At 37.1% G+C, this 12,696-nt stretch overlaps 1 protein-coding gene across 1 annotated transcript in view; it reads right to left on the bottom strand.

Moving 5' to 3' along the window:
- zmym2 (zinc finger, MYM-type 2) overlaps positions 1–12,696 on the bottom strand; it is a 95,876-nt gene that overhangs the window by 27,028 nt on the left and 56,152 nt on the right. Inside the window, exons 14-17 of the mRNA XM_043692702.1 lie at positions 10,477–10,612; positions 5,838–5,953; positions 4,582–4,753; positions 305–439 (exon numbers count right to left, since the gene is read on the bottom strand). Of these exons, the coding sequence (XP_043548637.1) occupies positions 305–439; positions 4,582–4,753; positions 5,838–5,953; positions 10,477–10,612 (559 nt within the window). The remainder of the gene's footprint in view (positions 1–304; positions 440–4,581; positions 4,754–5,837; positions 5,954–10,476; positions 10,613–12,696) is intronic.

Genomic DNA, 12,696 nt, shown 5'->3' with positions numbered 1-12,696 from the left:
TGTGCAGGTCTTGTACTATTTCAATAGTATCTCCCTACTTTTGCAATTTGAATCAAAATTCATAATATTCAATAAAGGCCCTGAATTGTCCTTTTATGGTCACTCTATACATGATCAACTGCCTTGAAAGACCAGTGTAACTGCAAACACTGTATTCCTTCTCCGCTAAATACTATTTAGAATGTTATCATTTAATCTATTGATTGCAACACATATTAGAGGAGAAATTATCATTAAAAATATAAATGAAGGCATATTTAGAAATAAATATTGTAATCAGTGGAATTTTAGTTAAGGAACTTACTTCTGGGAAAATCAAGCTCCAAGTCCAGCGCAAGTTCATACTGATTACCAGGCACATTGGACTGTTCTTCCAAATCATCTTTAATGGTCCCAAAAACATCCAAGAAACTTTCACCATTCTCATCGTTGTCAATACCTAAAAACATATTTTTGCATTAGCTCATCAATAATGTTGCACTTTATTAAGGCTGAATTATATACCTACGTACTTTTGAAGTATTTTTCAGGTGCTATGATAGACACTCAAGATTCCCTGAAAATGAATAAATGTTTTCTTGATAAATACATTTATAATAAACTGGTAGATAAATTGATGTGGGGAATCCAAATTCAGATTAAAATTATCAACTAAGAAGGCAGTTCAAATCATCAAAGCAAGGAAAAGAATGTACAAGAAGAAGAACCATGTCAGCATAGGATACATTATAATGATAATGTTCATGTTCTTACTTTCCTTGTAGGATGTACACTGAAAGCAAGTTTAAGTGGCAAATTTGTTCCCAAGTTTCCAATAATTAACTCCTAAATAAGATGCCAGAATGTAACTCTTAATTCAAGTGTTAATTAAGTCCATCAGACAGTTTGCTAACTTGAAAATGTGGACTAGCAGTGGCCCCAGGCAACTCTCCAAATGGAGATTGAAAAGAGGAATGACCAGGAGTGACAATAAGGGCCATTTTGAAGGATGGATCATGGCCAAGATCAAAACCAGGAGTGGTGGTCTGTACAGGACAGCACGGAAACAGACACTTTGGTCCAACTCATCCATCCCAACCAAATTTCTCAAACTAAACTAGTCCCACTTCCTTGCATTTGGCCTATATCCCTCTAAATCTTTCTTATTCATCTACCTATCCAAATGTTTTTAAAATGTTGTAGCTGTACGTGCATATACCACTTTCTCTGGCAGTTTGTTCCACATTGGAACCACTCTGTGTGAAAATATTGCCCTTCAGGCCCCTTTTAAATCTTTTTCCTCTTATCTTAAAAATATGTGCCCAAGTTTTGAACTCCCGCACTGAGGGAAAAGACATTTGCTATTCATCTTACTTATGTCTCTCCTGATTTTATAAACCTCTATAAGGTCACCCCTCAACCTTCTACGCTCCAGCGAAAGAAGTCCCAGATATCCAGCCTCTCCATATAACTCAAACCCTCCAGGCCTTGCAACAACCTGGTAAATCTTTCCTGAACCCTCACTAATTTAGAAATATCCTTCCTTTAGCAGGTATCCCAGGTTCATGTTCAGATCAGTACTGTACATCTTACATATATTTTGTTAACTGTGGCTTGAATGAGAGTCTTGATGACAGTTAAAAGGATTTAATTTTCCTCAAACTCAGTTGGTTTGATGCTATACACATTGATGGCATCAAAACCAATGCTGCTCTCCTTGTGAAATAGTACAAATGCAGTTTAATTCTAAGAACAAAACATATTAAACCACAGTGCACACTACAGGCTGACATGAACTCTCCATGTGGTTGCAGTAGCTCATTTGCTCTCTCTTGGTTTCTTTTTGTCCTTGTTGCTAAGAAGGATTCAAACTTTCAGGTGACTTTTGTTGGCTTCAAAGCTGTCATTCGTATAATCACTATCAAAGCTCTGCATTTTGAACAGCAGAAAGGTCAGAGGACTCAGTTAGTGGTTTGCTTGCAAGGCACAATAGCCAGGGCACCAGATCTGTGTGACCAGAGTATGTTTTGCCTCCCCATAGTACAGCAGCATGTCAAAAAAGGTCTTTATCTTGCATCCTATTTCTATTTCAGTTTGCAGCTTTCATGCTTTTCTTTTTCCCTTCTCATATAAATTTGATGCAACTATCAAGTTAATGAATAACCATATTATTTGTTTCATGCTACAAATTGAGGTTGAATTGGGAAGAATGGGAAGCTAGCAGAAAATCATGAGGTTGGGTGAGAAGCACCACAAGTAATTAAATTTACTTAACTGAGTTTTTACAAATTAATTTACATAACATTGAAACATAGGAATTTAAATTAGAAAGCACACAGCTAATTCACTTCAATGGTTCTCAAATATTTCCTTTAGTGTTTTCATTGCATGCGATTGACTCATAAACATTCTTAATAATTAATAATGAGATTATTGAACCTCTAAAATTGTCTGTCTCCTCCAACTCAACTATTTCGTTCACAACACTACAAAATCACAAATATATAAGACTATTCTTCAAATCTATGGAAGTGTTTACAAGTTGGATCCTTTAAAAGATGGTACATATTCAACTATAATAGTGACCTGAAATATGTAACTGCATGTTCTGCTCTAGTATTTCAAAAGTAAGTAGATTTGTTGAAATGGTTTGGAAATTACCAGGTTCAATTTCAACATTTACATAATCTTTTCTTCTCTATAACTTCAATTATTTTGAAGAACTATATCAAGGTAACGTAATGAAGATTACCTTGGTCAAATAAAAATTAATTTAGTCACATGAGCCTTCACTCACAAGAAGCCTAAAAATCATTTATACCTTTTTTGAGGCAGATAACCACAGACCAGAACTCATCTCGCTGCTGACAGTTGTATATCTTACAAGGCAGCATACAGCAGAGGAATAGGCTATTCAGTGTAATGGGATAATACATTCTTACTCTATATAAGCCATCTCCCATCCCTTTTTAGATGATTTTAGCAGCATATCTTTTATTCTTTTCCCTTATGTGCTTATCTAGCTTTACCTGAAATGAATGTATACCACTTGTCTCCATATGTCGTCTGGCAGCACTTCCACTTAAATATGTCTTTTGATTAAGCTTGCCTACCCAAGTTTAAAGATTGGCTCTACTTATAATTATGCACATTTCAAACAATCTGTCTTTCACATTACTACGAAAGAAATGAAAAAAATGCCCATGTGAAAACTCCACTCAATGCAACTGCCATATACTGATGATCTGTTGTTCTTTTGTCAAGATTACTTCTTAATCTACAGATTCCAAATATATTCCTTCTAAAGTTTCATGCCCAAGATTGTTTAGAATATATCAGCTGAGCTCTAATCAGGGACTTATATAGGTTTATGATAACTTTCTTGCTTTGTACTGCTCTTTTTATAAAATCAGAATTGTTTTTAAAAGATAACCTAATCAACTGCTGGTGCCACCTTCAATTATTTATTCATATTAAATTTTACATTACGCTGTTCTTGTACTCCCTTTAAAGCTGTACCTTTATATTGACTTTCTTTGTGCTCTCTTTCAAACAGTATCACTTTACACTTCTCTGCAACTTGAGATGCCTTTTGCTGTCCTCTGCAACACTCTCCATTTCTAATTCATTTTTGAACTTTAACTTGAGAAAAAAATTAATTCATTCTTTGTCTCTTTACATTTTTTTTACATTTATTTTTACAAATTTCCTCGTTTCATTATTAAACTATTATGATTTTCATTTGAACAAAATAAAACTTTAATATACTCCATATTTCATTGCTATTTGTAAAGCACCAGGATTCTCTTTCCAACTTCAAAACTATTTTGCAAACTTTCCAATTCCTGCTACGTCCTCATCTTCATTTTTACATCTTATCAACTTTCTTCAGATCAATGCTATAACTTTTTAAATATTAAGACATGTAGAACATTAAAAGAGATTTTTAAAAACAAAGTGACTTTATTTTTTCAAAAGGAACAATATTCCTGGAAGACAAAGGGAAGAGAAATGTGGCAGTAGCCATGCCTCAAAATCAGAAAATAATTCTTTTAAATTATGTGACTTAATAATTAGTATTATCAATTTGTGACAGATTTATAACACAGAGAAAGGTCCTTAGCCCACCATGTCCACACCAGTCAAAAACAATCAGCTAACTATTCTATTCCCATTTTACAGCACTTTGCCCATAGCTGTGTATCACATGTCATTGCAAGTGAATAACTAAATACTTAATTGCTATGAGGGTTTCTGCCTTTACCATCCTTACAAGCAGTGAGTTCCAGATTCCCATCACCCTCTGGGTGAAAAGTGCTTTCTTCACATCTTCTCAATACCTTCTGCCTCTTATCTTAAATCTACACCCCCTGATCATTAATCCCTCCACCATATATGTATTCATCTCAATTTCATTGAGATTCTAGTGCTCTAGAGATTCTTGGACATTCTAGTGCTAGAATGGAAAGCTGCAGTAATGCATTCAATTTAAACTACAGTTGTATTTTTATTTCTACTATCCAGATGTGCTTTGGCAACAGTAAACAGACATTGCATTCTTTCCTATTTCTTTCTGACTTTCATGCAAGTGTTAAATCTTACCACAGAATTCCATTGATACAGGATTCCTCTCTGCTTCAGCTATCATTTCCGCCATAGCAAGTATGTCAGCTTCAACTGGATTTGAAGGAACCTTCCTCTTGAGATCCTCAATTGTTTCAACTATTTTCTCAGCATTTCCTAGGGTAGTAGGCAGAAACACTGGAACAGGTACCTGTTCCAGACATAGTTCATTAATTGTTGCACATCTTAAATGATGAGAACATAAGACTTAGGATCAGGAGTACGCCATTTGGCCTCTCAAACCTGCTGCACCATTCAATAGCATCATGATCCGACATTCCTCATGTTCACCTTGCGCTTTCCTATAATCTTTGATTCCCCTACTGATCAAGAATCTATTTTACCTGTAAATATACAAAAGGACTCTGATCCCAAAGCTCAGTTACAAGGAGTTACAAGACTCGCAAACCTCAGAAATTACTCCTCAGCTCAATCTTAAATTGACACCTCTGAATTCTGAGACTATGTCCTCTCAGCATTTACCCTGTCAAGCACCCTGAAAATCCATATGTTTCAATGAAATAAAGTCTCATTCATTCTACTCTCCAGTGGCCAGAGTCCCAAACTATTTAGCCATTACTCAAAAGATAATCCCTCTTTACCACGGATTATTCTAGTGAAGCTTCTCTGAAATGCCTCCAACAAAGGAACCTGATATCTTTCTTTAAATAAGGGTACCAAAACCGCTCACAGTACTCCAGATGTGGTTCCATTAACATCTTGCACAGCTGCAGTAACACTTCCCTACTTGTAGGGAAGTAAGGGCCAACATTCATTAGCTTGATTTCTGTGTTTCATGCACAAGCACACCGCCTCTGCGTCCCCTCATGCTGCAGCTTTCTGCAATTTTCTCCATTTAAATAATATACCTCTGACAAATAAGCCATTAACATATAAAGTGTAAAAACAGTGACTAAAGGGAAGAAAAGAAAAAGAACTGTTTCATTCATCCATTTTATTTATTCAAATGAAAGTTTTTGATGCTTACTTTTTTTAAAAAACTGTTTACAGAGGAACCTTGATTATCGAACGACATGGGCGGGGAGTATTTTGTTTGGATAATTGAATGTCCGGATAATTGAATGTTGGATAACATAGTTTAGCCAAGCATCGGGACCTTGCAATCTTGTCCAGATAATTTGAAATTCGGATCATCAAATGTCGGATAATTGAGGTTCCTCTGTATAGGGCTTTTCTTCTAACATATTAATCATAAATCTGAAGAATAAGCTTACCGGAATAGGCATTGAGACAGGTACTGGATAGTTATTGCAATACATGTGCATTGGAATTGGAATATAGACTGGCACAGGGATAGGCACAGGAATTAACTGAGGCTTCCAATCCTCCTCTGTAATAATAAATATGAAATATAGACACATTTTCAGGTTAGAGATATACAGTGAAAAATAGACTTCAGAAAACAAGAGGAGTGCATGAGAAAATTAAGAGACAGACCATGTAGGAAAACTATATTACACATCTTCAAGTAATTTTAATTTAAAATTAGTAATTAGATCTCGAGTTGTGCATATATGTTTTTGAACTGCTTTTTTATTTTGACAGCAAGGCCTCGGCTTCTCCAGAACCTAGCCTTTGGGTTGAAGAATTACCTCAACCTGAGACTGTGCAAGCTGAATTGGGTTGCACAATATTGAGCATAGGTAATATAGGTAACATTCCTGAATGTAATACTGTTATCCAGTCAGATATATGACTGGAATAGTTTTCTTCTGTACTTTCAACATCTTGCTTAATAACTTATAAAAAAATTAAATTTAAAAGCTTAAATTAAAGATTCTTTATTTTCAAACTGAATAGCTTCATGTCGTAATTATGTAAATTTTTATAGTTTTTGTTTTGGTTTCTATGAACTTTTAAATATTTATTTCACAGAAACACACAGGCAAATACAGTGTGATGTGTGGGCATTCAAACTACATCCTTCTTAAGAAAGGAGCATGTTGTAATTTGAAATCTAACAAGTCTTCACAGAAGCAGAAGGGAAGAGAAGTTAGAAAGAGATGGTAAATTGCTTGAAGCCACCTGCCCTTGGGAAAGTGTGGAAATAGAAAGGAGTGAATGCAGCTTTAATATTGAGTTGATAGTTCAATGGAGGAAGAGTTTGGATAATGTACAAGGGGTTAGTTGGAAGGGAAAATAGTAGTAGGAAGGGTATGGGTTCATGAAAGGTGTTGAGGGAGAATTGGGGAAGAGGATTCACCAATTAAAAGTTAAGCAACTGACTGCAAAGGTAGCATATTACTGACTGCAGCACAATACAGAGGGTAAGCTTGGGAACGTGGTGAGTGAGGGATTTGCTATGGTGTGGTGTTCTGACCTTTTATAAAACGCAAAGTGGGGGACCAGAGACCAGAAGTCGGATGTGAGAGCTGAAGCACAAATGGATTAATTAGGTGAGCAGATAGGTAAGTGATGAATTTTGAAGTTGTTTTTCTTTCTAAATAGGGCAGTAGTTTGAATTGATTCTAGGGAGATACAAGTATTACATTAAATTTATAACTTAACTATAGATAAGTAAATAATGTTTATAAATACAAATAGTTAAATTCAACACAATGAGGATGAAAGGAAAGGTGGTGCATTGCAGCTGTAGCTACATGGCAACCACATTTGCATTAAGTGCTATGAAGACCTTCCAATCAGAGTTGATGAAGTAGAGTTTAAGATTTGAACACTATGACGAATCTGGCAGGGGTATGCTACTTGACACTTTGTTCAGGAAGCAGTCTTACCCCCATGTATTTTGAATTTGGTCTGAAGTCAAATACAGAGGCTGTGGCTGCAAGGAATCTCACAGTGTAACTCACCTCCTGATTCCCTATAACCTGTCCACCGGGCATGGATCACAAGAAAATATTGTGCTCAGCTAACTGAGTTAGTAGGGCTCATGGTAATTATGGCAAATAGCTAACATTTTTGCAGACAGAGAGGACATCTTTGGGATTGTGTACGACTACATGGCAACATGGGCAAGTAGGGGATACATAATATCAGATGGAGGTCATGTCAAAAATGAAGAGCTATTTTGATTACTTTCTCCCAGATCAGCTAGCAGTCATAAAGGTCATGGATTACACGAGAAGCGATGATCCAATCCAGAAAGGGAATCAGTGGACAGATCAGATGGCACAAGATGCTACCGAAATCCTAATACTGACTTCAGTGTCAAGGGTGGTTAGTTCCATTGGCCCAGAGATGGTCAAGGTTAAAGGATGCATGAGGAAACATCCCAATAAAAAAAAGAATGGTAAAGAAAACAGGCCTATAAAGTAGAGAATGGTACTTGGCGAAAGGAAACAAAACATGTTGGAAATAAACCACAGGCCTGTGCACCAGGAAAGGAACACCATGTTACAATTCATCGAATGCCACTGATAGTGGCCAGGCCTGGGCTGTGGCAAGGTCAAATACCTGTGCAAGGCATAAGGCTGGAAAGGCTAAAGGCAAGTTAACCAAGCGGCCAAGACCAAAGAGAACCTAGAGATCAACTTCACATTTCAATCTGAACAGAAGGGAAAGATTAAAATTACTATCTCATGCCTCTATTAATACAAGTGACTCAAAATTCAAGAGAAGGACATATTACATGTTTGATGAAGACATTATAGATAATATTAAGTCAGATACTGATGTCATAAGCTTTGGCACTGTGCCCTAGAATCAGGCTATGAAAAGATTTTACAGGACTAAATACAGGAACTATGAGAATGTAGTCACAGAACTTAAATTTGAATCACTGCCTTGGAAGCCAGTGATCATTGAATCTGTTTAAGTCAGAGATGGATAGGTTCTTATCAGGCAGGAGAATCAAAGATAATCAGGAGGTATGTAGTATTTTGGAATTCAAAACACCAACAGTTCAGCCATAATTTTGTATTTTTGAATTTACTATAATTGTATTGGACAGTACTTGTGAAAAGGCCTTTAAGGAAGTTTAAAATTGACCTACATAGTGGTACAATTTAATGGCTAGGGCAAGGCTCCTCTATGGAGGATTGGACTACAACGACAATCATACCTTCTGCTTCGATCATAGATTCATTTACTGTGGGATACTTCAACTTGCAAGCATGGCCTTCACCAGACACATACTGAGCCGATGGTGTAATAGTTCATTAAATATTGATAATGCTTAGGAAGGAAAGTACCTTAGCCACCACCAACAGATTTACTGAAAAAAGCTGTCAAGCAACCATAAGTATGGTGCAGCTGAATCTAACCCAAGCTGTGGCCAAAGTATTGGAAGACTTGGCTAATAACTGAGCCAAGATGGCAAGAATGCAAATGCAAAGTCGGGATGATGGCAGTGGCCATTATATCCGTTGCAGTCAGATTGGTTAGTCTCTCTATTTGCTGCTACCAGAAACTGATTCCAGATGGTAATACTACTAATGAAAGTATGGACCTTGGTATCCTTCCTAGAAAATATGAAGCCTCCTTCCTAGAAAATATGAAAAAACCTATGAAGATTTTGCTTTCTAATGGGATGGGGTTCATGGCTTAGCCTAATTCATTTATACATCGGCGAGACCGTAAGAGATAGAGAGTCTCATGGAGGTCCTGCCTAGGTTAGGCAGCACCTGAACTGGGGTCCAAAAGAAGGGACTAAAGTAGGGAGAAGGGGTTAATATCGGCAGGGGCAAACTTAAAAGTGCAGACTAGTCTTGAAATAAGTGGTGCAGTTATGCTGAATTTCTTCCATGCTGTAATAGCAACAGTCTGTGTAAGCACATTATTCATTGCAACAGAGGGTAAGAAGTCAAGATGAACTGAAATTCCAGCCAAACTAGTTGTGTTATCATGGAAACTAGTAGACCCAATGGTGAAGGCTAAGATACCAAAGGCTTGCATTACAAGTGCACAGTTAACAAGTTCAATGTGTAGCGGAAATGAACTTCTTCTTTGCATATGCTGAAATAAAATGGTTGAACCCTGCAGACTTGGCAGTGGTTATTTTTCACTACAGGAAGGCCTAACAGTATGCATTTTTGTATTCATCTTCTGTTCACTTCCTACTTTCACATTTTTGTATTAACGCTTCCCATTATAAATACTTATCACAAAATTTATAACAGTTCAGGCAGTCCATGGATTGTGCACGGGTTCTGTTCTTGAGTTTGTGTGCAAGTTATGTATATACTAGTTGGAACACAATGAAAGATAAGAAAATAGCCTTATGTAAGTACAGGAAAGATGTGTATGTCAGATCTTTAAAAATTACATCTCAGTATGGGATCACATCTGTAAGTTGAACATTCGAAAATCACAACTCCCCTGTCTCTATCAAAGGAATTGTGCCACAATGTAAATAGAGCTACCTACCAGTGATGGCACTGCAAAATCTCAGCTTTTCATCTCCCAAATGCTGTGTCAGCAGAAAAGAACCCTTACATGCCATCAAATTAGATTTGTTTGGTTCCCAAACTGGTGAAAGCTTTGCTACTTAACCATAAATATTGAGTTCAAGTACAAGTAATAATATAACCAAGGATTGGACTACGCACAGTATAATTAAGGTCTGTTCATTAACACAACTTCAGTTGAAGGCAACAACTTAATTTCTCACACAAGCGCCATGTCTACTAAATAAACAAATAGATATACGGGTTCTAAATCATCAAATAGGATATAAGGTGCAGAGCGTCAGTCAGCAGCTGGGCATGTTTGTCTCAAATGCTTTTTGTTATGAAGTGCAATAATAGGAAAAAGGTTACAAGTAGGGATTGCAATGCCAGAGGAGACAGCAACACCTGCTGTCTGAGAGCTTCATCAGATATGCAAGCACTTGGAACAGTCAGGTCCAATTAACAATCCACTGGTAAGCAACAGGATGAAGGTAAAAATTCATACCTGTTTGACAGGATTTTGACTGCATGTGAGGCTTACAGTAAGTAGCTTTTGTCTGTGTTAAAGGTTTGCACAACAATGCTTTATTTTTCAGCTCTTTTACAGGTATTGGTGAAGGTGTCGATGTCTGGTTACAAGCCTAAAAATGTAAAAAATACATAATTAATAGAAAAATATACTTTAAATTTCACTTGAAAGAAAGGCTAAATAAGTAAGGGGTAATCAAATGCTAGGGAAGTAGATTCATTTTAACATCATTTTCATCTTCCACTTCTGATTGAAGAAATTATGCAAGAGGCACATTAATTACTGGGAGAAATTACGAATAATTTTCATCCTGCCAAATTTGTGAGCTTTTGTTCAAGTTAATGTGTTCCATCCTCCATCACTTCAATGCATCAGCTTTAGGTTTCAGTTTGGGTTAAGTTAAAAATCCCACAACACCAGGTTATAGTCCAACAGGTTTATTTGGAAGCACTAGCTTTCAGAGCACTGCTCCTTCATCAGGTATTTGTTGAGCAGGACCATAAGACATGGAATTTATAGCAAAAGATTAGTGTCATGCAACTGAAATGATACACTGAACAAATCTAAATTGCTGTTAAGTCTTTCATCTTTAGAATGAGTTGCAGGTTTCGGTTCATTAATATGTAAATGCCAGAACTTCTTTTAAGTCACATTCTGGAGATAACTTAAGGTTTTCTTAAAAAGGGGTGACATCTCAGCTCAGACAATGCATTAAAGGTAGATTAGAGTCTGTGTGTATCTCAATCTTGTGTCAGACTGGTTTTATTTCAAAAGTGGAATTAAAAAAAAATACATGGATTGACTGCAGATTGTGCATTTTTTGAGCAAAACAGAATGTATCTGCAAATACGAATTCACCTCACTGATTTATATGTGTGTACGCATGCACATGTGAGACAGAGAGTGAGTCTGTGCATGTGACTGTGAGTGCACGCAAGAGTAGTGTGACATGAACCCAAGGTCCTGGTTGAGGCCCTCCTCATGGGTACCGAACTTGGCTATCAGCCTCTGCTTGGCCACTTTGCATTGTTGTCTATTCTGAAGTCGGCCTTGGAGGATGGTCACCCAAAGATTTGAGGCCAAATGTCTCTGACTGCTGAAGTGTTCTCCGAATGGGACCTTGGGTTCATGTCACACTACAGGTGACCTCACTACACTATGTACGCTCACACACAAGCACACATACATACACGCTCTTACATACTCAGACACAGACAAGCAGATCTTCTCTCATACACACACACATACACCCCCCACACTCTCACATTCGCACACATCTCTCATAGGCTTTTACTCCGTCACACTCACACACACACTTTACCAAGCTTGTACATACGCAAACACACACTCTCTCATGTGCACTCACACGCACACACTCACTCTCTCTCTCTTGCACGCATGCACACATATAAGTCTATGGGGTGAATTTGTATTTGCAGAATTATATTTGCAGGTACATTCTATTTTGCTCAAATAATGCACAATTTGCAGGCAGTCAATCCATGTATTTTTTTAAATTCCACTTCTGAAATAGAACCAGTCTGACTCAACATTGGGATACACACAGGCTCTAACCTATCTTTAATGCATTGACTGAGCTGAGATGTCACCTCTTTTCAAGAAAACCTTAAGTTATCTCCAGAATGTGACTTAAAAGAAGTTCTGGGATTCACATATTAATGACCAGAAACCTGCAACCCATTCTAAAGATGAAAGACTTAACAACGACCTAGGTTTGTTCAGTACATCATTTCAGTTGCATGACACTGTAATCATTTGCTATAAATTTTGTGTCTTATGGCCCTGCTCAACAAGTACCTGATGAAGGAGCAGCGGTCCGAAAGCTAGTGCTTCCTTATAAACCTGTTGGACTATAACCTGGTATTATGTGATTTTTAACTTTGTCCACCACAGTCTAAGACCAGCTCCTCCACATTTCAGTTTGGGGACCAACGCCAGGAATGTTAAAAGTTGCAATCCAATGATTTTTTTTTAAAAAGTCATGCTTTTTTTAAAATTAGGGGGTGTTAAGCTGTGGATGGGCTGTAGTTCTGCAGATTGTTGTCACATCTTGTGCCTTGTCTAGCTGGTGGTGTGGGCGGTTGGTGTTAATGAATTGTTAGCAACACTTGCAAACAGAAAAGCTACATCAGTTTATCAATTTAGAATTACGGATAATTAGCAACAGCAGAATTG

Source organism: Chiloscyllium plagiosum, chromosome 6 (genome assembly GCF_004010195.1).
Source record: "Chiloscyllium plagiosum isolate BGI_BamShark_2017 chromosome 6, ASM401019v2, whole genome shotgun sequence".
NCBI classification, from domain to species: domain Eukaryota; kingdom Metazoa; phylum Chordata; class Chondrichthyes; order Orectolobiformes; family Hemiscylliidae; genus Chiloscyllium; species Chiloscyllium plagiosum.
The sequence above is the reverse complement of the archived record's forward strand: the minus strand, read 5'-3'. Positions and strand labels throughout refer to the sequence as shown.